A 26,130-nucleotide genomic window follows, 5' to 3' on the forward strand; every position below is an offset into this window, starting at 1 on the left:
CAACGTTCCACAACGTTTGCCCATCGAAAGGGACCCCGTTCAGACTCGAAGCGAATGAGCACAGAGGACTTGTGTTCCATTGACGCCTGGCTTCTCCCTCACCTTGCCGTCGTAGTACTTCTCCCGTTTGTCGGTGAGGACAGAGCGGATGACGTTGCCCGAGTACTCGATCACCATCTCCCCCACGTCGATGCTCCTCTTGCAGAACAGACCTCGGCCGTGTATGGCTGACCTGTGAGGGGAGGACACACAGGGGCTAAGTGACAACTGGTTCAACGAAAGGTTTCCCGCTTTTAAACCCCACTCTCTGGAACAAGGACGTAGCTACAGCAAAGCTACGGTAGTAGTTCCTCTTCTTGTTAAAAACCATCCCACTGCATTTGGATTTGTATCAGGCGAAACGTCACGGAGCCAGCGTTTTCCTAACCTGAACACCCCCACCGCCTCCTTGGACGTTCTCTTCAGGTGTCGGAACCTCATGGGCATGGGGAGGTCCATGCTGGTGGCCCGGCTGAAAAACAACAGTAGCACAGTGTGTTACAATGAAGGAAGGATGGTCTACTACCACTGTGAAGCTCCAACCGGTGGATACAGGTATGTGAACAGAAAACCAAGACAACAGACTACAAGTCCATTGTAATGATGATACGGAGAATAAAGAAATAGTCCTGATTTTCTGAAGTAAAAATAAACTAAAAACAGGAATTGTGTAACGGGGCGGCGTGACTCACCGAGCAGACTTGAGCTGCACCTCCTCGTCCTCCTCGTGGGGGTTGTACTCGGGAGGCTGGCGGTGCTTGGAGGCCAGGAAGTTGAACATGTCAAACACAGACCTCCTGCGGCGAAGGCAGATGGAGCAGACACACAAATCAATGATGCAGACTCTTAACCCTAGGAAGGACCTCTCCCAAATAGGGACTTGAGATTTGTTAACGAAGATGCAGTTATCAGCTCCAAAACAACAGTTAAGAGAGCCCGTGTACAAACGGCTCACTACATTTTAATTGCTGAAGTAGAATGCATAGATCTGAATTTCTTCAACAATTAAAAGAAAACTAATAGACTCGGGTCCAGCTAAATAAAATAAACTTTAGAAGTGCTTCCTGAACTAATCAATAATTAGACATGATTCATCAGGGTCAAGGTCTCCGCCACATGGTCTTCACCTGTCCAGTCATGACTCAGTGATGACATTAACTTCTTGGTGACAGGGAGGCAGTATTTAGTAGCTTGGATGAATAAGGTGCCCAGAGTAAACTGCCTGCTACACTGTCCCAGATGCTAATATATGCATACTATTAGTAGTATTGGATAGAAAACACTGAAGTTTCTAAAACGGTTTGAATGATGTCTGTGAGTATAGAACAGAACTCATACGGCAGGCAAAAACCTGAGAAAAAAAAAATCCAACCAGGAAGTGGGAAATCTGAGGTTTGTAGTTTTTCAACTCTTTGCCATTCCAATATACAGTGTAAATGGGGTCATATTGCACTTCCTACGGCAAATACTGTACATTTGTCTGCATCCTATGCCTTTATGTGTTGGAAGAGGGCTGTACCTCTGGTGGAGCTCGGCGCGGGCCGAGCCATGAGGGTTGATCGGGGGCTTGTCGGCCTCCTCGGGCTTGTGGAAGCGGAAGCGGTAGCTGCGACAGTGCCTGGAACCATACAGCTGCTCCAGCAGGAACACCACGGCATCGTGGAGGACCCCCAGCATCCGCAGACCGTTAACTCCTGAGAAAGAAAGAAAGAGAGAACAAAGGAAGGAGTTGAGGGGTACAGAGGATACAAAGTTTGTGATGAGTGATCATTTCATTCTTCAAAAGAAATGAACCGGCATAAACAAAATAAAAATCTGAAATGGTACCTTCAAAGGAGAGCTCTTTGAGTCTGGCGTTGGAGCGGGCCTCCTGGACTTTATCTGTCAGGGACTTCCAGGCCTCTGTGGGTGAGAGGGAGAAGACACGACAGGTCATTGAAGTACACCTGTAGTTTTCTTAATCTGCGCGAGGATTTGGAAATGAGAGATCTTGACTGTTACACATTCACTTCAATAAATGTAGAGCTATTTTCTACCATTGGGCTTCATAACCATGCTGCATGGAAACACGGAGCAAGAGGATAAGGTCAGGACTTCGGATACCTTCGATACTCTCGCAGCGGATCTGGAAGCCATCGTCGCTGCAGATCTCAAAGATGAGTCCCTTCTTGGGCTTGTGGTCCATGGAAGAGTCCCTGCGGCTGCCCTCCTGGTCAGGGGTGGCCACCAGTAGAGAGCCAGTGGTGGTCTCGCCTTTCTCCTCAGGGAACTCACTGGTTTTACTGGTTAGAGCAGGAGAAACATTACTGGTTAGAGCAGGAGAAACATTACCCATTGACATTTTAATAGTATAGGAAAAAAATGGAAATGGATGACAAGCTTGCATGACTTACCTTTTGCAGGTGCCCCTGTCTCTGGGCTTGCCTGTGTCCATGGATTCAGGAGAGACTGGCTCTCTAGAGCTGCAGTGGTAGAGGGAATTCAAATATGGATATGTAGCGGATGCCAACCATAGTATCATAACACACTTGTCGTGAAATCAGTATAGTACTAGTTGATTATTTCATGAGTTATCTTTGATGTGAGAATCTTACCCAGGAGTGGAGGGTGCTGCCCGGTCTCCTTTTGTCTCCCGAGGAGACTCTGTCTGCCAACCCTTGTGTTTCTTCCCGCTGGCCTTGTCTGGACTCTGCCTCGTCCGCTTGGCTTTCTGCTTCCCTTTCCCAGAGCCCGTAAATGCCGTTGCTGCAGCGCTACACCTCAGCTCTTGTTTCTGCTCTGATGAGGACCTGGATATAGGCATGGTGCTTGAGCTTTGAGAGCGGGAACTCTGGGAGAACACCCCAACTGGATGTCCCTTGCCGGCGTCTTGTGAGACCGGGCTGGGGGCCAGAGCAACAGGTTGTCCACTAGCATTTGGCGGGTGTTGCTGCCGCTGGAAAGCGCTGCTTTCTGGGTCCACCTGCTGGCTTAAGGACATGCTGATGGTCTGATGGGAGGGAATCACACAGATGCTGCTGGCGATGGAGGTCTGGGCGGGGCTGCACAGCTGAGACATCAGAGGTGCTCCAGACTGGAGGAGCATCTGTTGCTCCGGAAGGCCCAGGTTGTGCGGGGTGGCTTTGAAGAGGAGGCTGCTGATGGGTCCCGTGATTTCAGCAGAGCTGAGCACCGGGGTGCTGAGAGAGACAGAGCCTGGCGCAATGAGGCCTCCGGGCCCGCTGGGCTGAGCCATGGACACCATGTTCAGCACTGCTGACTGGTTAGGGTTGAGCCCCGAGACAGTGCAGGGCAGCAGGTGGGTGGAGGAGTCGTGGCCCAGGATGCCAGGCTGCCCACTGGGAAGAGGTCTCCTCTGCTGGATGGGCTCAAAGTACATGACTCCTGATTTGGGTCTCTTGATAATGTTGGGGACATTGCGGTGAGAAGTGGTGGCGGCCGTGGTCAGGGTGCCCAGCTCGACCAGTCCGGACTGGGCTATCTGTGGGGAAGACAGGTTGATCAGAGTCATGTTGGGTCTCACCTCAGACGGGGCCAGGGTGGGCTGGCTCCTGGAGCGGGCTAGTTTCTTGGTCTTCCGCGGCTGGAGACGGGAAATGGGTCGCTTCTTGCCGTGTCCAGACACGAGCACGGCCGAGGACGTGGAGATGGAGGCGGCGCTGGACACGATGGTCATGTTGGGGGCCAAGTCGTGCCTCCGTCCGGCCTCGGTCACCAGGATCTGGGGCTCATGGGAGGGCACCCCGATCAGGAGGCCGGAGGTGGTGCTGGGAATGCCAGGCTGGAAGCCCGTCTGGGTGGTGCCGGTGAAAGTATGGATCTGAGGGTGATGGGACATGGTGCCCAACACTTTACCCCCAGCAGGAAAGATGGGCTGGGAGGTGGTTATCCCGGTGGTGAGCCCTGTGGTTAGAGTCATGGTATCCATCACTCCTGTTGCGCTGACCGATGGGGTGATCTGGATCTTCTGAGTGACACCATTGGGGAGCGTCTGTAGGACGTAGAGGGGCTGCAGATGCTGGTTGACCACTATGAGTTTTTCTGGGCCTTGTTTTAAATGAGAGGTGGTCTGGACAGCCATGCTGGCCACCTGGGAGGGTCCGGGGCTGGCTGAAGATGGAGCAGAGATGTACTTCTGTCCCTGGAGAGGTGGGGTGGGGGAGCTGGGTAGGACGGGGGTCCCAGAGCGCCTGGTCAGATCCTGGTTATCTGCTTCGACCACCTGGCCCAGGGAGGGACTAGTGATATGCTCAAACTGCTCCGGGGTCATGTGGCCTTCTCTTACCTGAGATTCTCGGCTACCTCCACTTCCTTCCTGCTGGCTCTCAGGGGACACACCGGCCCCTCTCTGCTGCTTGTCCTCGCCTCCTTTCTCTGCGATGGTTTCATCAGAGGCTGCCAGGGACAGTATGGTGCGTTCTGAGCCCTCTGAGATGAGGCCGCCATGGTTCTGGTTGTTGACCGTGGGGCTGCGAGTGGTCAGGACAGAGAGGTCAGAGGGCAGCTCCAGAGGCAGACCATATGGCTCTTCGACCGAGATGGACGTGCTCACCCCACTCTCCGCGGGCTCAGCACTGGCCAGCGGCTGAGGGAAGTCCTCGAAGAGGATGTCTTTGCGGCGGTTGACACCCACCCCATAGCCCTCGTCCAGGGAGAGGAGCTCAGAAGAGGAGGCCTCAGGCTGCTGCCCGAGGGCCTGCATGGAGGGCGTGTTGAGGACAAACTCCATGATGTCCGACGGCAGGATGTTGCCGCAGTCGTCACTGTTGTTGTTGTCCGAGTCTGACTTGAGCAGATCAGTGCTAAGTGAGAGCTGGGCCTCCAGGGGGTCCTGTCTCTGGGACGACTTCACCCCACCCAGAGGGAGAGAGCTGTCCTTCTGGCTCTTCCTGCCTTCTCGGCTGTTGTTGCTACTGCTACCGCTGCTCCCACCCCCTCCGCTGCTGTTGTCCACCTCCTTCCCAGAGTCGTGCTCCAGCTTCTCCATGTGCCTCTCTCTGCCCTTCCTCTTTCCTGTGCTCTTGTGGGAAGAGGACGCTGCGGTGGCCGTGGTGGTGTTGGTGGTGCTCGCGCTGGCGTCACTCTCTGAGCTGTCATCAATGCCGTCCAGCTGGCCAATCTGCTGGTGGCCCAGGAGGCTCCGGGTGGGAACTCCATCCACAGCAGCAACAACCCTCTCCTCCTTCTCATCCTTCAGGAAGCGCTGCAGCTGAGAGCCCCTCCCCAGGCACTGGTCAATCCCCTCGATTGAGGGCATCACAGGGCCGGGGTTGATGATGGTGCGGGTGAAGTTGTAATAGTATGGATCCTTGTTGGAACACTGGCTGAATCCCCCTTCCTCTTCTTCTCCGCTGTCCCCTGAGGAGGAGTTACTCCTATCGTCTGCCCCGTCCACTTGGCCTTCGGCCGAGCGCCTGCCACCCCCAGCCTTCCTCTTCCCAGGCCCGTCCCCGCTGCTGCTGTAGAAAGGGATATCCTCCTCTCCATAGGAGCGCACCCCGTAGAAAGGAGTCAGGCCGAAGAACATGTTGGAGCGGGCCCTGGCGCTGCGCCTTGGGTAACGTCGCTTGGCCGAGCCCGAGCAGTCACTGTCGTCCTCGTGGCGTTTGTCCCCGTCGCCGCCTTCCTCCTCCAGCAAGGCGTGGTCGTCCCTGTCGCTGGTCCCCTCGTCCTCGGTGCAGTGAGCCAGGAGTCGCTTCTCTTCGCGGTCCTCGGGGTGCAGTGGCGGGTTGTTCGACACTGAGCAGGCCGACGGGGAGAAGAGCATGGAGCAGGAGGACCTGCGGTGGGGGGGTCCCTCCAGGCCTACTGGACAGATGGAAGTGGTAGTGCAGGAGTCAGAGGAAGTGCTCACGGTGTTGGTCCCGTTCGGGTCGGTCTTCAGCGGCGTCAGGGACGCCTTGACTATAGCCCGCTTTTTGTCTCTAGCAGCCGCGACTTCGTTGGCTGTTACTCTTGCTTGAACCTGTGAAGCCCTCATGCTTCTCTCCGAGGCTATCCTGGGCTGCTTAATGGCCTCTAGGCTGGAGCTGTTCTCAGGACTGGAGAATCTCTCCCTGCTCTTTGAAGATCGTCCTCTTCCCTGATTCTCCAGCTTTTCCACCTCCTGCTTGACAATGGCTTTGGTGTTGTTACTGAGGTTTGCAGCTTTGCTGTTGCAGTTCTGCGAGGTTGGGGTTGGAGCATTAGTGGTTCCACCAGTCTCTTTAGCATTGTTGTTGTTGAGCGTGGGGTTCTTGTTGCTGTTCTGAGGGGTCTTCTCCCTCTCTTTAGATGCCTCTCGGCTGTCGATTGTTCGGACTTTGGAGTGCTTGTCTTTGGTGGTGGCGGCCGAGTGGCTGGAGGGAACAGCCGGGGTGGCTTGGGAGCTCCGTTTGATGACGTCATCATCGGCCCCCGAAAACCACAGGGGCTTTGTGGCGGCGGCAGGGGCTGGCCCCGACAGATGGGACTGCCTCCCAACGCTTTTGTGGAACAGGGGCTGGGGAGACCCCAATTTCACAGAATCTTTAGAGGCTTGCGCCAAGGTCACACTTCCCTCCTTAGCCAGGTTGCTACTACTACCACCACCACCACCTCTGTCCTTGGACAGGGTCGTGGTGACACAGTGGCGGGAGTGGAGCGTGACGCCAGCCGACAGGTCAGGGACCTTCCCGCCCTGCTTCCCCTTCTCCGCCTGGGATTTGCTGTTGCTGGCCCTTTGGTGCCCTGTCTGGACACCTGTACCTGGTGGTGGGGAGGTCTGGCTCGCTCCTGCCATCCCTGGGGCCATTGGGGAAAGTTTGGGGTTCTCCCCCACAGCCTGCTTGCAAGGCGCACTTTCTTTCCCACCGTCTGTCTTCATCTCAGAGATGCTGTGGTGGTGTCGGTGTTGACCTCCAGGGCTGGGTGAGCTAGTCTCGCGGCTCTGCGTTCGGACTCCGCCGGCGGGCGGCTTCCCTGTATCCCTTAGACCCTGGTCTCTGGAAGCAGAGGAAGAGGAGAGCACAGGGGGTGGGGTGGAAGAAGAGAGCAGGGCCAATTGGTTCATGGCGGCAGCCTCCCCAGCCTGTGGAGGGGAGACTACCTTCTGTCTGGGCTGGGGAGAGAGGGAAGAGGTGCTGTGGCGCCGGGAGCTGATGCTCCTTAGGCTGGAACTCAGAAGGGGGTCCCCCACCGTCACAATCTCATGGGCCGACTGAGAGGATCCGCCTGCAAAACAACATGGACAAAAACACATTTTACCATACTGCATGTCTCCACGTGTGAATGGGAGTTTACAATGACAGTTTGAGGTAAATGGGGTAAAGAGTTTGAAGATACCTGGGGATGGAAGTGGTCTGGAGCCAGGGGAGCGCTGGCACGGGGGGTAGCTGGGGTGCCTGTTTCGTGTGTAAACTTTAGGAGGATTGGGGCTGGAGGGCAGCAGGGAGAGGCGGTTGGAGGGCTTCAGAGAGTCAAAAGGATCGGGCACCGGAGACAGGGCTTTGTCTGTCAATGAAAAGTTTGATGGAATCAATTCTTCAGATTCAATTCTTGCAAGTAAGCATTTCACTGTACAGTTTTCTGCCTGCTGTACCCTGTGCACGTGTCAAATAAACGTATTGAATGCGTTTACACGCTGGCAACAAACTAGACCAAATGCAGTGCTGCATAAATTTGAATAATTAATAATGTAGTGATGCAGCATTCTGGCTCACACACACACCTAAAATGGGCGTAAAAGGGCTGTGGGAGATGGTGCGGTTCTCCTCTGGAAGAGCACTCTTCAGGTCAGGCTCCACCACAGTGGGACGACACACCAGGATCCTGCAGGTGTAGACGCAACGCTTCCGGGCGTCTAGAGTGCTCCAGTACACCCTGGAACACCTGTGTTGACAGAAACCAGCAAATTGATCAGTCTTCTGTTGCACTGACTACTTCACATAAAAAGACAGGCGCAGCACTGTGTGTACTTACTGGTAGCCGATGGGGAAGAGTTTGCGCTCGCAATCCGAGAGCTCGGTCAGTATTCCAAGGCAATCGATGGTCATGGAGCCTGCGATGGGGGGGAGAAAAAAAAAGAAAAAAAAGTTACGAGCCCCTAATCCAAGGAGGCCATTCAGAAACATGTTTGTTGGGCCAGCTAGTGTCTCAAAACGCCGCGGACGTCCCCTGGCCGTTTCACTACTTTGGGAAAGCCCTGAACTAGCACTGCTCATTCACCTAATTCAAGGACTTGATGATCAGTCGACCATTTGAAAAACCAGGTGTGCTGCATAGCGCTGGAATATATGATCAGATAACCCCAGATAACGGCTGGGGGTCCCAGAGAGAAGTTACAGACAGAGTAAGCAGAGCCATATGTAGTGTGCGTCGCAAACGGCACACTAATGTCTATACAAGTACACTACTTTTGACCAGAACCCTATGATTCCTGGTCAAAAGTAATGCCAAAAGTAATGCTGTTTGGGACTAGTCCATAGAGATCTCTATATATGGCTGTGAAGGGGGATAATAAACATACACACCTATCATCATGTGGATGTTCTCCGGCTGAAGGCCGGTCAGGAATTTCCTCCGCATGCTGATCCCCTCCAGGTCCACTAGGATCCTCCGCGTGACCTCGAAGCCAGACTCGGACACCACCTGGGCAAGGAAGTCATGCATTTCAAACAAAGTACCTACAAGTGCGCCCTTCTCCTCACCATGACCACAGTTTGACCCATGCTGCAGTATGATTTCGATAGATACGGGCTAATTGCATGCATGTTGTTTTTACCTTTTACCGGTAAGCCAGAGCTTTAAAAAAAACACACAAAAAAAAACACTGACATTGAGTCAACATTTTCATATGTAAAGTGTTGGTATCTTCTAGATGTTTGTTTGTGTGTGATGCTGCAGGTGGGTAAGGGAGGTGGGCTGGAGAAGATGAGGAAGGAGTTCAGCTTTGCGTCTCACCTCTCCTTTGATGAGGTCCCGGTGGCGCTGGCAGTAGACCTTCTTGTCCTCCAGGAAGACACACTGGCGCTGCCGGGCGCACATGAAGTGGTAGTTTCTGGTGCAGGAGGTCAGGCAGCAGCCCACTGTTGCGCCGGGACGTTGGCAGTTCTCGCAGCGCTGCCGAGAGGAAAACAAACATCACAGGACACTGCCATTAGACATAGATAATCAACAACAACAACAACTCAAGGTCATTTGAGTAATAATAATTATGATTTTTTTTGACACTTTTGTATATTTAGTATCAAGAGCATGCATAATAGAAGACAATGTAAATTATGCACCGAACTAAAGTAATGGCAACATGCGTTTTCAAGTGAAACATGCACTACATGACCAAAGGTATGTGGACACCTGCTTGTCAAACCCCTCATCCCAAAATCATAGGCATTAATATGGATTTGGTCCCCCCGTCACTGCTGTACCAGCCTCCACTCTTCTGGGAAGGTTTTCCACTAAATGTTGGAATATTGCTGCGGGGACTTGCTTCCATTTAGTCACAAGAGCAATAGTGGGGTCGGGCACTGATGTTGGGCGATTAGGCCTGGCTCGCAGCCGGTGTTCCAATTCATCCCAAAAGGTGCTTGATGGGGTTGAGTTCAGGGCTCTGTCATGTTCAGGGCTCAGTCATGTTCTCCCAGACCAACCTCAACAAACCATTTCTGTATGGACCTTGCTTTGTGCACAGGGGCGTTGTCATGTTGACACAGGAAAGGGCCTTCCCAAAAGTTGGAAGAACAGAATTGTCTACAATATCATTGTATGCTGTAGCGTTAAGATCGCCCTTCACTGGACCTAAGGGGCATAACCATGAACCACTCCTCCACCAAACCTTACAGTTGGCACTATGCATTGGGAAGGTAGTGTTCTCCTGGCATCCGCCAAACCCAGATTTATCCGTTGGACTGTCAGATGGTGAAGCACGATTTATCGCTCCAACTGACGAACTGATGAAAGGTGGCATCCTATGACGGTGCCACGTTGAAAGTCACAGCTCTTCAATAAGGCCATTCTACAGCCAGTTTGTCTATGGAGATTGCATGGCTGTACGTTCAATTTTACACACCTGTCAGCAACACGTGGCTGAAACAGCCAAATCCACTAATTTTAAGGAGTGTCCACATACTAAATTAATACACACACATACAAAAGATGGAATATCCATTTACTAAAAATAAATAGAGCTTTCGCAAAGTATTCAGACCCCTGGACCTTTTCCCAAACAAATTTACGATAAAGCGTAAATGTATTTAAAAAAAAACTTTTCCCCCCCTACACACAATACCCCATTATGACAAAGCAAAAATAGTTTTTTTACAAAAGTATTAAGACCCTTACTCAGTATTTTGTTGAAGCACCTTTGGCAGCGATTCCAGCCTCGAGTCTTCTTGAGTATGACGCTACAAGCTTGGCACACCTGTACTTGGAGTTACTCCTATTCTTCTCTGCAGATCCTCTCAAGCTCTGTCAGGTTGGATGGGGAGCATTGAAGCACAGCTATTTTCAGGTCTTACCAGAGATGTTTGATCGGGTTCAAGTCCGGGCTCCGGCTTGGCTACGAGGACATTCAAAGACTTGTCCAGAAGCTACTCCTGCGTTGCCTTGGCTGTGTGCTTAGGGTCATTGTCGTGTTGGAAGGTGAACCTTTGCCCCAGTCAGAGGTCCTGAGCGTTCTGGAGCAGGTTTTCATTAATTTTTTTAATGTTTTATTTTATTTAACCTTTATTAAATAAATTAGGCAAGTCAGTTAAGAAAAGAAAATCTTATTTACAATGACTGCCTACTCCATCCAAACCCGGACGACACTGGACCAATTGTGCGCTGCCCTATGGGACTCCCAATCACGGCCGGATGTGATACAGCCAGGTACTATAGTGACGCCTCTTGCAACGAGTTGCAGTTTTTTAGACCGCTGCGCTACTCAGGAGCCCAAAATCCTTCAAGGATCTCGACATTGCTCCATTCATCTTCGCTGTGATCCTGACTAGCAGTCCCTGCTGCTGAAAAACATCCCCACAGCATGATACTGCCACCACCATGCTTCACCCTTTGGGATGGTGCCAGGTTTCCTCCAGACGTGACGCTTGACATTCAGGCCAAAGAGCTCAATCTTGGTTTCATCAGACCAGAGAATCTTGTTTCTCATAGTCTGAGATTCCTTTAGGTGCTTTTTTGCAAACTCCAAATGGGCTGTGCCTTTTACCACTCTACCATAAAGGCCTGATTGGTGGAGTGCTACAGAGATGGGAGAACCTTCCAGAAGGACAACCATCTCCACAGAGGAACTCTGGAGCTCTGTCAGAGTGACCATAGTGTTCTTGGTCACCTCCCTGACCAAATCCTTTCTCCCCCGATTTTGGCCAGGTGGCCTGCTCTGGGAAGAGTCTTGGTGGCTCCAAACTTATTCCATTTAAGAATGATGAGGCCACTGTGTTTTTGGGGACCTTCAATACTGAATAAATGTTTTTGGTACCCTTCCCCAGAGCTGTGCCTCGACACAATCCTGTCTCGGAGCTCTACGGACAATTCCTTCGACCTCTTGGCTTGGTTTTTGCTCTAACATGCACTGTCAACTGTGGGACCTTCCATAGACAGGTGTGTGCTTTTCCAAATCATGTCCAACCAATTGAGTTTACCACAGGTGGACTCCAATCAGGTTGTAGAAACATCAAGGATGATCAATGCAAACGGGATGCACCTGATCTCAATTGAGCCTCATAGCAAAGGGTCTGAATACTTTAGAAAAGCAAAAGTTTCTAATAACCCATTTTCACTTTGTCATTATGGGGTATTGTGTGTAGATTGCAGAGGACTGTTTTAATACATTTTATACTCAGGCTGTAACGTAAAATAATGCGGAAAAAGCCAAGGGGTCTGAATATTTTCCAAAAGCACTGTACATCTCGTACAAATAGGTATTTTGGTTTATTAGTCTTACCAACTGTTTCCCTCGGATCACGGCCATGTGGACGTTTTTCAGAGAGCCATCATCATCCTCGAACACCTCGGCTGACCACAGGGCACAGTTCACGTGGGTCCACTCGTTCTGCCCGATGTACAGCAGCCTGCCGCCCTCCTGAAACCAGACACAAGCACAAAGAACACGATCAAGAGCTGTACCACGACTAATCGCGACTGCTAAGGTGGTGTTTAGCCCAACTTTGACTTACGTTGGTGTTATCATCTCCGTACTTGAGACACAGCACACACTGGCGGTTGTCACTGACACCAGGGGGTGGGAGCAGCTCAGGACTGTCTTCACAGCTCAGGTCTGAGAGAGACAAGAAAGCAAGCCATAAACACATCATTTCCTGCAACTGAAACAGTATCAAAAAGTGTATCCATTAAATACTTAGTGTAGGTGTGTAACCCAAATGGCACCATATTCCCTATATAGGGAACGGGTGCACTACTTTTGTCCCTAGGTGTTGCCCTATAGTTGTGTTGAGCAGACTCACCATGGAGCATAGGGGGTGTTTGAGGAAGTAGAGGCCGGGGCAGAGGGGGGGAGTAGGGCTCTCCGGGGGTCTTGGGGCAAGGGGCCGGGATGATCTTCTTCCTGAGGGGCTGCCCGGCGCGGGCAATCTCCTCACGCTCCTGCCACTGGGCATAGTTGTGGTCCAGGGAGGGGGGCAACACAGCGTTGGGGAGGAGGCCACTGCTGCAAGAAAAACACAGGTATAGACTCAGACCCGCTTTGAATCGTATATAAAACGCATCCTTCCGGCCTTCCACTCTTTGTTTTTGTTGAATTTTTACCCCTTTTTCTCCCCAATTTCATGCTATCCAATTGTTTAATAGCTACTATCTTGTCTTATCGCTACAACTCCCGTACGGGCTCGGGAGAGACGAAGGTTGAAAGTCATGCGTCCTCCGATACACAACCCAACAAAGCCGCACTGCTTCTTAACACAGCGCCATCCAACCCGGAAGCCAGCCGCACCAATGTGTGTCGGAGCAAATACCGTGTACCTGGCAACCTTGGTTAGCGCGCACTGCGCCCGGCCCGCCACAGGAGCCGCTGGTGCGCGATGAAACAAGGATTTCCCTACCAGCCAAACCCTCCCTTACCCGGACGACGCTAGGCCAAATTGTGCGTCGCCCCACGGACCTCCCGGTCGCGGCCGGTTACGACAGAGCCTGGGCGCGATCCCAGAGTCTCTGGTGGCACAGCTGGCGCTGCAGTACAGCGCCCTTAACCACTGCACCACCCGGGAGGCCGGCCTTCCACTCTTGAAGGGTCAACATTGACTTGGTGAAAGCAAGTTCACACTGCATTGATTTCACCAATTATTGCAATTTAGATCAGTGAATACAGTACTTCAAGAAAGTACAGCAAGAACATATGAACAGGGTCTAACACAGATTGAGAATTATTGCAAACACAACTGTTATACCGAAAAGCAGTACATTTAAGAGTGCAGACAATCCAAAATGTAAATTATAATCTTCTGAACGACTCACTAAAAATTGGGTTTACAACGTTAATTAGCCAAAACACAAAAAAGGCCATGGTAGCAGATAATGGACCCTATCAGATATTTATGTAGTTGGTTCTGTTTAGTACCTAATATATACATTGCATTCGGAAAGTATTCAGTTGCAGCCTTACTCTAAAACGGATTAAAATTGTTTTTCCCCCTTCAATCTACACACAACAACCCATAAAAAAACGTAAATATTACAGAAATATTCAGACCCTTCCCTCAGTACTTTGTTGAAGCACCTTTAGTTGCGCTCCACACTGCCCTTTCTCACCTGGACAAAAGGAACACCTACGTGAGAATGCTATTTATTGACAACAGCTCAGCGTTCAACACCATAGTACCCTCAAAGCTCATCACTAAGCTAAGGACCCTGGGACTAAACACCTCCCTTTGCAACTGGATCCTGGACTTCCTGACGGGCCGCCCCCAGGTGGTAAGGGTAGGCAACAACATCTGCCACGCTAATCCTCAACATGGGGGCCCCGCCGGGGTTCGTGCTCAGTCCTCCTATACTCCATTAACCCATGATCGCAAGGCCAGGTATGACTCCAACACCATCATTAAGTTTGCCGACGACAAACCAGTGGTAGGCTGATCCCCGAGAACGATGAAACAGCCTATAGGGAGAAGGTCAGAGACCTGGTCGTGTGGTGCCAGGATAGCAACATCTACCTTCCAGTGTTCAAGAAAAAAGGAGATGATGTAGACGACAGGAGAAGGAGGACCAAGCCCGCCCCCCATTCTCATCGACGGGGCTGTAGTTGAGAGCTGGTTGAGAGCTTCAAGTTCCTTGGTGTCCACATCACCAACAAACTATCATGGTACAAACACACCAAGACAGTCGTGAAGAGGGCACGACAAAGCCCATTCCCCCTCAGGAGACTGAAAAGACTTATTATAAGTGGTTAAGGGCGCTGTACTGCAGCGCCAGCTGTGCCACCAGAGACTCTGGGTTCGCAGCCAGGCTGTCGTTACCGGCCGCGACCGGGAAGTCCGTGGGGCGACGCACAATTGGCCTAGCGTCGTCCAGGTTAGGGAGGGGTTGGCCGGTAGGGATATCCTTGTCTCATCGTGCACCAGCGACTCCTGTGGCGGGCCGGGCGCAGTGCGCGCTAACCAAGGTGCACAGTGTTTCCTCCGACACATTGGTGCGGCTGGCTTCCACGCTGTGTTAAGAAGCAGTTGTGTTGTGTATCGGAGGACGCATGACTTTCAACCTTAGTCTCTCCCGAGCCCGTACGGGAGTTGTACCAATGAGACAAGATAGTAGCTACTAAACAATTGGATACCATGTAATTGGGGAGAAAACGGGGTCGAATTTAAAATAAATAAATGAAACATGTTCAAGTTGGTTTAAATAATGCAAAAACAAAGTGTTGGAGAAGAAAATAAAAGTGCAATATGTGCCATGGAAGAAAGCTAACGTTTAAGTTCCTTGCTCAGAACACGAGAACATATGAAAGCTGGTGTTTCCTTTTAACACAAGGTCTTCAATATTCCCAGGTAAGAAGTTTTAGGTTGTAGTTATTATAGGACTATTTCTCTCTATACCATTTGCATTTCATTAACCTTTGACTATTGGGACTATTGGATGTTCTTAAAAGGCACTTTAGTATTGCCAGTTGAACAGTATAGCTTCCGTCCCTCTCCTCGCTCCTCCCTGGGCTCGAACCAGGAACACAACGACAACAGCCACCCTCGAAGCAGCGTTACCCATGCAGAACAAGGGGAATAAGTACTCCAAGCCTCAGAGCGATTGACGTTTGAAACGCTATTAGCCCGCACCCCGCTAACTAGCTTGCCATTTCACATCGGTTACACCAGCCTAATCTCGGGAGTTGATAGGCTTGAAGTCAAAAACAGCTCAATGTTTGACGCACAACGAAGAGCTGCTGGCAAAACGCACGAAAGTGCTGGTTGAATTAATGCTTACGAGCCTGCTGCTGCCTACCACCGCTCAGTCAGACTGCTCTATCAAATCATAGCTCTAATTAAAATTGGCCATTCCGGTTAATCGGTCGACCTCTACATATTACCTCAATTACCTCGACTAACGAGAGCCGCCGCACATCGACTCTGTACAGGTACCCCCGGTGTATAGCCTCACTACTGTTATTTTACTCAAGTGTTAAAGTAAAAAATAAAAATGTTCTTAAAACGGCATTGTTGGTTAAGGGCTTGTACGTAAGCATTTCATTCTAAGGTCTACACCAGTTGTATTTGGCGCATGTGAAATACCATTTGAATAGATTTGATCCCTCCCCTGATTGGAGTAAACTAATGGACAACTACTAAGGCTTCTGCATATTATATACATTTTACAGATGCAGTACAGTTTACAATAGTTATGCTGTGTTTGTTTTTCGTCCCATCCTTTTTTCAACTGTGCTGTTTCAAAAGTTCTGAAACTTTCTATTCTTATAGATTTGACATTTTGTGAATTCAAGAAACATCTTTGATAAGAGTGTTATCCGTCAATTGACTGACTTTAAAGAAATTAGCCAACAGGGCTATTTGCAGTTAGTTCCAGGTAAACATTGCAATTCTTCTTCCTGGACCTGCGACCAAAAAGAAGCTGCATACAGACAGTACCAATGGCCAATGATCTGGGATGGCTATACCCCATATATCATTACTGCAAGAATTTTGTATAATAATTCAAATTGAAAAATGAAGTTTTGAATCCAGCATTGTTTTGTGCATCAGTTCCTAAACCATATGCCATGGAATCGGTACATCGGAAATCTCTTCAACTCCTTTGCAACCTGTATGGCGCAGCTGTTAATTTTTGGGTCCTTTAATTAAACTAGTATACATTATTTATCACCATTTTCTTTTGCCAATTTTGGTCTTTAATGCAGGGCTGACAGACAAGTTCCTTACTTTCTCCCCCTTCCACTTGCTGGAATTAGTTGGTTGTAATAAGCTAGCTCTTTCACTTACACGGTGAAGCCTTGAATAATGCGCGCTCTGCTGGCTGTTTTTAATACTTTATAAGCCACGTTGTTGGTAGGGACAGCATCCACTTTGAAAAGCAATGCTTCGCTGAAGCCCCCCTTCCACCGGTGTGCCCCGCAGATTGACGAGTAGGCGGCCAATTTGTCCGCCTCATTCTTACAAATGTATCGCACTTTTTCCCCAAAGTGTTTAATTTGCGTTGCTATAGAGGCACACTGGCACTTGTTTATTCAAGCTGGCCAAGCTTTGTGTGGTAGGGTGCAGCAACACTTCCTATGCAATTGCTAGCTAGCTCCATACTACTATGCCACAACTTGTTTCTTAAATTGTTTTTACCCCTGAGTATATGAAGGGTGAGCATGGCTTTTTAATTCCTCACTGTGCAATGCTGACCGCAAGGCTTTGTCGGGTTGTTTCCGTAGTTAGAGCCGCTTTGGAAAAAAAACTCAAACCAAACTTAATAGAACAATATTAAAAGTATTATAAAAAAAAAAATCAAGATGAGTTTTTGATTTGGGAATGTTTTCTTGGGGTGTTCCAAGTTACTACATGCATTTCTGGCATTGAGAAATAGCTGCTACACTCACTTTAAATATTTAATATCAACAAAAATGGGGTTGGAAGGCAGGACTAAAATCGGTGCTGCTGAAACCGCAGGGCGACCACAGAGGAGTGTTCACACAATGGAAGTGGGACCATGCACAATTCATGATCTATGGCAAGAGAGCTAAACATTCAGATGGACTTGGCTCCTCGAGCGGGTCAGTCGGTGTTTACACAGTTACATAGGGGCCTACAACGCATGGGAGTATCAGACAGTACATTGAAAAGTTAAGTTCACTTAGGATATAAGCTGTATTTTGAGTAATAATCTACTGTAACAATAATTCAGTGTGTCATTTCAATATGAATCATTAATGCGACAGGCAGCATGTGTACCGATCTATTAGACTCTTGTGTAATCTCATTGATATGTTGCTGTTATAAACACTCACTTGGTGGAGAATTTGTGCGTTTCCCAGAATCTGGACTCCTTGACTTTGAACCAAGGGAATACGCGCTCCATTTGCTGCAACAGAGACGGGGAAAATAGACGTTAAAGGCCCACTGCAGTCAAAAACCTGAGTTGCATGTTTTCTATACATTTCTCCACTATGAGGTTGTAGTAATACTGTGAAAATTATGAAAATGCCCTTTTAGTGTAAGAGCAGGTTGAAAAGACCAGCTGAAATGTCAGCCTGTTTTGGTGGGATGGAGTTTTGGCCGTCGATGGTGACGTCGCCATGCGGTAAATTAGTTCATAGACCAATAAGCATTCTAAACCTCTCTGCCAATAACAGCTCATTTTCAGTTTTCCCTTCCCCACTCAGACCACTGACATTCCTAGCCAAATTCTTGCTTGAGAAATTGCCCTTTGCTAAGAGGCTATTTTTATATATATATTTTTTTATTTTTTTATTTAACCATTTTAATTGAAAAACACAGTTAAGGAACTTAAATTGTTAAACAGAAATGATTTAATATGGAGATAAAAACATACATTGGGCCCTTAAAAAAAAAAAAAGGTACACATACATTGGGCCCTTAAAAAAAAAAGGTACAGTCTCAGACCTGGGCATTTTTTAAATAGTTTAAGAATATAAACTTAAACTGTGTCAAGAGCTTAGCACCGTCTTAACATAACCCAAAATGACTCAAATAGAAACAAAAGCAAACAGCTATAGCTTCATCCCAAATGACACCTTACGCCCTACATAGTGCACCACTTTTGAAATCAGGGTGAATACTAGTATACTGAACAAAAATATAAATGCAACACGTAACATGTTGGTCCCATATTTCATGAGCTGAAATAAAAGATCCCATAAATATTCCATATGCACAAAAAGCTTAATTCTCTCAAATTGTGCACAAATTTGTTTATATCCCTGTTAATGAGCATCTCATTTTCGATGATAATCCATCTACCTGACAGGTGTGGCATATCAAGAAGCTGATTAAAGAGCCATTATCGTTACACAGGTGCACCTTGTGCTGGGGACAATAAAAGGCCATTCTAAAATGTGCAATTGTGCCACAACGCCACAGATGTCTCAAGTTGAGGGAGTGCGCAATCGGCATGACGACTGCCAGAGAATGGAATGGAATGTTTCCCTACCGACTCAAACTTTGTTTTGAAAATTTGGCAGTACGTCCGACCGGCCTCACAACCGCAGAGCAGGTGTATGGTGTCATGTGGTCGAGCGGTTTGCTGATGTCAGCGTTGTGAACAGGAGTGCACCATGGTGGCGGTGCGGTTATGGTACGGGCAGGCAAAAGCTACGGACAACGAACACAATTGCATTTTATCGATGGCAATTTGAATGCACAGAGATACCGTGGCGATATCCTATGGCCCATTGTCATGCCACAATCAACAGCCTGATCAACTCTATGTGAAGGAGATGTGTCGCACTGCATGAGGCAAATGGTGGTCACACCATATACTGACTGGTTTTCTGATCCAAGCCCCTACCTTAAAAATAAAAAAAGGTATCTCTGACCAACAGATGCATATCTGTATTCCCAGTTATGTGAAATGTATAGATTAGGGCTTGATGAATTTATTTCAATTTAATTATTTCCTTGGGAGTTAAATAAAGGTTAAATAAAAATATAAAAATGAACTCGGTAAAATCTTAAATTGTTGCATGTTGCATTTATATATATTTCCTCAGCATACTACTGAAGCAGAGGCTGAGCAAGCTCTCTGTAGGCCAATTCCTGTTGGCTCTCCTCACCCGGATAAAGAAGGACTTGACCATGCTATTGGTTTTCCTGTTCTCTGGCTGCCCGCCGTCTGAGTTGATGGCCATCTGGATGATCTTCACTACGTCGTCACTGAACTCGAGCTGAAAGAAAGGAGAAAACACCGCACTGAGTGAGTGACACACTGCCCTCCATCTCATCCCTCTCTCTGACAGTGAACTGCGTTTGAACTGAGCGAAGAGAGCTCCCCAGGGGATGAGCATTCATGCCACTACTCAGGTGTCTGTGGATAATGTGGCTCTGCACTCATACAAACATAGCTCCTGTTCTCACACAATGCTGGGTGGATACGGATGGGATGAAAGGATTGAAATGGACTGAGACAACAGAGTCTGCAAATATACAAACCACTTTTGCGGGGCAGTTGATTGATTGTGTTTTCAAAGTGCCAGGTTGTGAGATCACATGAGTGGGATGCGATTTTAGACCCACCACAGACTTGTAGCGCCCAGTGGCTAACTTCTTCTCCACCGACTCCAGGTCGAGGGGGGAGTCGTTGGGGGGCTTGACCTCGGTCAGGACCGGGGGGTCGGGTCCCTCGGGAGAGCGACGTGTGGGTAAGCTCTCCTCCGTCTCAGGGTTCAACTCAGGTGGCTTCATCACAGCCTAAAGAGAGCGAGAGATGGGGATATAGCGGGGTGGGGGAGACAGTCAAATGACAAAATACATTGATCTATTTGTCCATTTGCTCTCCTAACATGTCAGACATAGAAAGAAAATATGTACAGTGGCAAGAAACAAGTATGTGAACCCTTTAGAATGATCTGGATTTCTGCATAAATTGGGTCATCAAATTTGATCTGATCGTCATCTAAGTCACAACAATAGTCTGCTTAAATTAAAAACAAACATTTTATATTGATTCTACATCATTTAAACATTCACAGTGTAGGTTGGGGAAAGTATGTGAACCCCCTAGGCTAATGACCTCTCCAAAAGCTAATTGGAGTCAGGAGTCCGCTAACCTGGAGTCCAATCATTAAGCCGAGATTGGACATCATTAAGCCGAGATTGGACATCATTAAGCCGAGATTGGACATGAGTCGAGATATGGCTGCCCTGCCATATAAAAAAATATATAACAAAACATTTGAGTTTGCTAATTAATAAGAAGCATTGCTTGATGTGAACCATGCCACAAACAAAAGAGATCTCAGAAGACCTCTAATATTAAGAATTGTTGACTTGCATAAAGCTGGAAAGGGTTACAAAATCTCTAAAAGCCTTGCTGTTTATCAGTCCATGGTAAAAAAAAAATTGTCTATAAATGGAGAAAGTTCAGCACGGTTGCTACTCTCCCTAGGAGTGGCCATCCTGCAAAGATGACTGCAAGAGTACAGCACAAAATGCTCAATGAGATTAACAAGAATCCTAGAGTGTCAGCTAAAGATTTACAGAAATCTGTGGAACATGCTAACATCTCTGTTGACGAATCTATGTTATGTAAAACACTATACAAGAAAGGTGTTCTTGGGAGGACACCACGGTAGAAGCCACTGCACGTCTGAAGTTCGCAAGAGCATCTGGCAAAATATTCTGTGGACAGATGAAACTAAAGTTGAGTTGTTTAGAAGGAAGGAAAACACACTGTGTGGAGAAAAAGGCACAGCACAGCACACCAACATCAAAACCTCATCCCAACTGTAAACTATGGTGGAGGGTGGTTTAGGACTGCTTTGCTGCCTCAGCTTGCCATCATCGACAAAAAATGAATTCAAGTTTATCAAGACATTTTGCAGGAGAATGTAAGGCTATCTGTCCTCCAATTGAAGCTCAACAGAAGTTGGGTGATGCAACAGGACAACGACCCAAAACACAGAAGTAAATCAAAAACAGAATAAAATACGACTTCTGGAATGGCCCAGTCAGAGTCCTGACCTCAACCCGATTGAGATGCTGTGGCATGACCTCAAGAGAGAGGTTCACACCAGACATCAAGAATATTTCTGAACTGAAGCAGTTTTGTAAAGAGGAATGGTCAAAAACACCTCCTGACTGTTGAGCAGGTCTGATCTGCAACTACAGAAAACGTTTGTTTGAGGTTATTGCTGCCAAAGGAGGGTCAACCAGTTATTAAATCCAAGGGTTCACATACTTTTCCCACCCTGCACTGTGAATGTTTACACGGTGTGTTCAATAAAGACATGAAAACTTAGAATTGTTTGTGTTAAATAGTTTAAGCAGACTATTTGTCTATTGTGTTGACTGAAATGTTATGACCAATTCATGCAGAGGTCCACGTAATTCCAAAGGGTTGACATACTTTTTGCCACTGTTTAATCTGTTGGGCCAGGTGTTTTTCCCTGGTCATGCGACCAAACCAGGACAAACTCTAGGCCCTAGTTATAGCCGACATTCCAGTCCCCAGAGTTTTTCCTGACCCCTATCACATGAGCAGGAAAAACTTGGCCAGGTTACATCCCATAACCAGAGCTTTGAGTCTTTCCCTGGCGAAGTTACACGGTCAGGAAAAACTCCTGGCCCTAAACATGCAACCCGATATCCCCTTCTCTCCTCACCTGTCTGTAGCGGAGCAGGTGCGTGGAGGTGCGGGAGTTGAGCAGCGCGGTGAGGACCCGGCGCACCAGGCCCTGCAGCTCCTTCTCCAGGGCCGTCCTCCACTCGGCCGGCTGGCGCTTCGTACAGCTGGTGCAGGTGTAGGCCACACTCTCTGGCAGATTGGAAAGCAGCTCGTACATCTCGTCTGGTCGTGGGAGACAAGGGAGCAGAGAGGGAGGTTGACTTTTTACACTCATTTATCAGTTGGTTATCGGTCAATTCTCAGTATCAAAAAGTGTTGACAACAGATCCATGCCGAGTATATGACTGCGGAAAGGCATTTTACAAGTGTTTTTGGGTATATCAACAGAAGTTGAAATTGATAAACACATTTAAATATAATACCCCTAAGTAGTGAACATATAGCAGCCAAATGAGAGAACAGTGTTCAAATCTGTATCACATAACAGGAGTGGTGATGAAAAACAGACAGACTGAAAGATGGCATTGTTTCCAGTGAGTCGAGTTGTGAAACAAGAGTGCCCGCTAACCTGTGAGGTTCTCACACTTGGAGTGGACCCAGTGGTCGCACCTCCCACACTGCATCATCTTGCTGTCGTAGTCGTCGTCGTCATAGCACTTATCGCAAAGGGGGCAGAAGTTACCTGGAAAACACAAGTCGTTGGGTCATAGAAAAAATAATCTCTCCCCCCCAAACCCTACTCAACCCTTCTCATAGTACTGAGGAGACAGATGCCAGGGTAGTGTTCTTTAGGGACAAAACCAGAAGGGACTACCTGGACTTTGCCGACTAGAAACATTGTTTTCTGTAGCAAAACATTTTATATATCGATGTGCCTCCTAATGAATGCTTTTGACATTTTCCTTGGTCAATTACAGATGTAGACAGTGAGGCAATAGCCCGAGTACTGTAGAGCTACATCCTTCTACATTACTTGAGACCAGAGGTCTCAATTTGGTCGCATTTGTGACAAAATATTTTGCTGTGCGACCATGAGTTTTATTTGGGGAGTACTGTGTGACTCATCTCCCAGAAAAATAGTTGTTGTAATGACAGGGCTTCGAATTATCGTTGTTTCCAAGTGCCCTAGAGAAACTAGCGAGTGCACATTCGTTAGCGTCCTGGTTGCACCACTACTACAGCGAAAACAGCTTGCCTCTAAGCCCAAACAGGTCAAGAGCTGACCCATATTAAATGGTGCAACATTTTTACGTTCCTGTCGCAGCTCGCCGAGACCACATTACACATTCATAAACTATGTCTTGGGCAGTTCTAAAAGTAGTCACGGGTGGACGTGGTTAACCATTTGTTTACACTTTGCTCAGTCATGTTACCTCATTGACTGGCTAACAACCTGGTTTGGGGGGGCACAGAAAGGAAAAGGGATAGCTTCTTCAGGACGACAATGATTGACAGATCTCTTGCATGTTGTCATCACAAACCTGACGTTTTAAAGAGACCGTGTACGATTTTCAATGTAATGCATCACAATAGGAAGAGTTATTTTACACAGTGTAGAAACCTAATATTCCACAAAAGACTACTTTCAATGACAGGTATTCGTATCAACGTTTAAGCTTTTATAATAAACAAAAGATGTATTTACAGTGTTACATATTCCTTTCTGGGGCAAAAAAAAAAAGTGCTTCAAAAGTATCTCAAATTTATATAGGCCCAATACAGGCTATCAATTGTGTAAAAAAAGATTCTGGGTGTTCCTAAATTCCATGTGGTGCTCCAAACTTTAATTTGGGAGCATTAGTGTAACCAATATAAAAATATTATTTATGGTCCTGCTTGTGACTCACCTTTAGCGAAAAGTTTGGCACAGTCATGACATAGGGAGAAGTCATGTGACCACTGGGCATCCCAGGCCTTCCCGGGTTTTGTGGCCCCGCAACTCTTACAGCGAACACACTTGGTGCAGATCTGGACACGAGGACACGAGGACACAGAGGGAGAATTCATGACAAACTCATTCAATGACAATTAATGGTTAAACAAAAAGGCAGGCAGTTAACCAGTCTAAACCTTACCCTAAACTTCACCAAATTCAATCTATATGCCTAGCCCTAACCTTGTGAGTCTGCTGGCCAGATATACACTAACAAAAAGGGAGCAGGAGAAGAATGGCGTGATTCATACCCAGACTCGTTTCTTCTTGGTGGGTCTGGTGGGATGGTTGGGTCCCAGGCACTCGGGGTGATAGCTGTTTCGGCACGTCTCACACTCCAGAAGTTGCTGCTTGGGGAAGAAGAGGTAGAGAGAAGCAAGTTAGCAACCTAACTGCCAATCTTGCCTCACTTTGTAATTAGACAAACATTGAAGCTTGAAATGTAAATCTCTCTCTACCCCTTTGTGGAAGACATTGAATAGAGCCAGACATTACAGGGATAATGATATAGCAAGGCTAGACAAGGGATGGGAGGTTTTCCTCCCAATAGTGCATACCGAAAGGCCTTCATCATGATATTGTTAAGGTACGTGTCCCAAATGACATCTTATTCAACATTTAGAGCACTCCGTTTTGACCTGGTCTGGTCAAAAGTAGTGCACTAAAAAGGGAACAATTTGGGACACATACTTTATTTGTCTGGCTCAAAACCCTGATTAGAATGACAAAGAGGAGTAAACAGCATGATTAAGTAACTGGTTCTGTAATGAATATTTTCTGAAAAGTCCCCGTGGGATATTGGAAAATCCCCATCCCAATCTAATAACTCAGGAAGATGAGGGCGTGTCATTATGAGATTTCAAAATAATGTTGTTTCGCTTTAGCTTCGTGAATTAACATTCATGCGTTTCTTTCCACAAGCAGGAGAAGAAATGACCACAAACAAATACGCAATCTCAAACTGCTAAATAGCCTGTGTTACTCACTCAAATCATTCAAAAGGGAGAGCCTTACTTTAGTCTTCTGGTGCTGGAGGCCACAGGTGTGGCAGAAGCGGCAGCGGCGGCAACACCAGTTCTCCCACTGCTCCTCCAGAGGGCGCTCAGTCTCCCCCAAGCAGAATAGATGGAAGGGCTCGCAGCACACCTGGCAGAAGACAAACTGGAGGAGAAGGAGGGAGGCGTGTTGGTGCAGTACACAGTCAGTGGAGAGTTTTCAGTCAGTTCCAAATGAATAAAAATGGGGACTAAAGTGGGATGTGTGGATATAAAAAGGCTGTGTGTGAGAGAGGAATTATTCAGACACTTTGAACTGCCTGAAGACTACCACTATGGGTCTCAACCATGTGGCATGTGTGCCATCTGAGTGTTTGTTGCTGTATACTATACTAGGGTATTTAGATATTCCGACGGTATGATTATCAATACCCTCACCAGGGCGTTCTACACCACTGCTTATAACTAACTATAAGTTAACTAAGATGTGCCAAATAGATTCTATCCAGCTCAGGGCTCCAGCTATGCATTTGGTTTGCCAAATTGCTAGCCAAGTGGTTAGATGGCAAGATCAAGCTTCTTGGTTACAGCAGAGACAATCAATCCCCTCCTGGACCAAGAATCCCCTCCGACCTAAATTGTTTTGGTAATACCGTATACTGTACAGAATATGTATGGAAATCTGAATACCTTCCAAACCCATTCGTAGCCTTTGATATGTCATAGTGGGCCCGCTGGTGCTGTCCGGTACAACCCTGTGATAGACTAGCAGCCTGTCCAGGGGGTGTACCACCATGTTATGTTAGAGGAGTAGCTCACTTTATTCAATTGTTCTTTTGAAATACAAAGAAGCTCTCCTTTTCCCTCATTTTGAGAGTGAGGCCAGCCGGTCCTCACCTTGGTAGAGCGAGCAAGAGCTTGCAAGTGGTGCCCGTGACTCACCTCGACGTTGCCACTGCTGGCACAGAGGAAGCAGACGACCCGCGGGGTGATTGGCACGGAGGTGAGGAGGCCGAGGCCGCCCGTGGCCCACACGTTTTCCACGTCATGGTCCTTCTTAAAATCCACTCTGATTCTGTGCACTCCGTCGCAGGGCACTTTCTGCTTGGCGGTGCCCCCAGTCGAGGGAGTGCTCAGCAAGTTTAAAGTACTGCTCTCAGGTTTGTTGGCCAACGGCTTCTGCTGCTGGGGAGGTAGAGGAGAGGGGTCAGGGATGAAGGCCAAGTGGCATGCATGGGACTCATGGAATATAATTGTATATCACTTAATTGCCCATCCAAAGATGGACATTTATTTGCCTTTGGCAACGCCTTACAAAAAACATCATGTCATAAAGGGAACTGCAGAATAGGGCTGTGGCGGTCATGGAATTTGGTCAGCCAGTTCTTGTCATGCAAAAGACTGACGGTCTCACGGTAACTGACCGTTAACAAACAGAAACACATCTAACATTTCCAGGCCTCCACA

The 26,130-nt window shown here is 48.0% G+C and overlaps 1 protein-coding gene across 1 annotated transcript in view; it reads right to left on the reverse strand.

The window, feature by feature from the left end:
* LOC112244682 (histone-lysine N-methyltransferase 2A-like) overlaps window positions 1-26,130 on the reverse strand; it is a 53,863-nt gene that overhangs the window by 4,909 nt on the left and 22,824 nt on the right. The window contains 25 exon segments of the mRNA XM_024412412.2: window positions 103-232; window positions 428-511; window positions 732-836; window positions 1,559-1,733; window positions 1,867-1,941; window positions 2,143-2,321; window positions 2,433-2,501; window positions 2,634-7,230; window positions 7,342-7,509; window positions 7,727-7,887; window positions 7,978-8,056; window positions 8,529-8,646; window positions 8,959-9,117; window positions 11,939-12,076; window positions 12,171-12,271; window positions 12,459-12,661; window positions 17,441-17,514; window positions 19,226-19,336; window positions 19,686-19,859; window positions 21,773-21,957; window positions 22,304-22,417; window positions 23,583-23,703; window positions 23,920-24,015; window positions 24,683-24,829; window positions 25,606-25,845. Coding sequence (XP_024268180.2) covers window positions 103-232; window positions 428-511; window positions 732-836; window positions 1,559-1,733; window positions 1,867-1,941; window positions 2,143-2,321; window positions 2,433-2,501; window positions 2,634-7,230; window positions 7,342-7,509; window positions 7,727-7,887; window positions 7,978-8,056; window positions 8,529-8,646; window positions 8,959-9,117; window positions 11,939-12,076; window positions 12,171-12,271; window positions 12,459-12,661; window positions 17,441-17,514; window positions 19,226-19,336; window positions 19,686-19,859; window positions 21,773-21,957; window positions 22,304-22,417; window positions 23,583-23,703; window positions 23,920-24,015; window positions 24,683-24,829; window positions 25,606-25,845 — 7,803 coding nt within the window.

The sequence above is a fragment of the Oncorhynchus tshawytscha genome, linkage group LG13, assembly GCF_018296145.1.
Source record: "Oncorhynchus tshawytscha isolate Ot180627B linkage group LG13, Otsh_v2.0, whole genome shotgun sequence".
NCBI classification, from domain to species: Eukaryota; Metazoa; Chordata; class Actinopteri; order Salmoniformes; family Salmonidae; genus Oncorhynchus; species Oncorhynchus tshawytscha.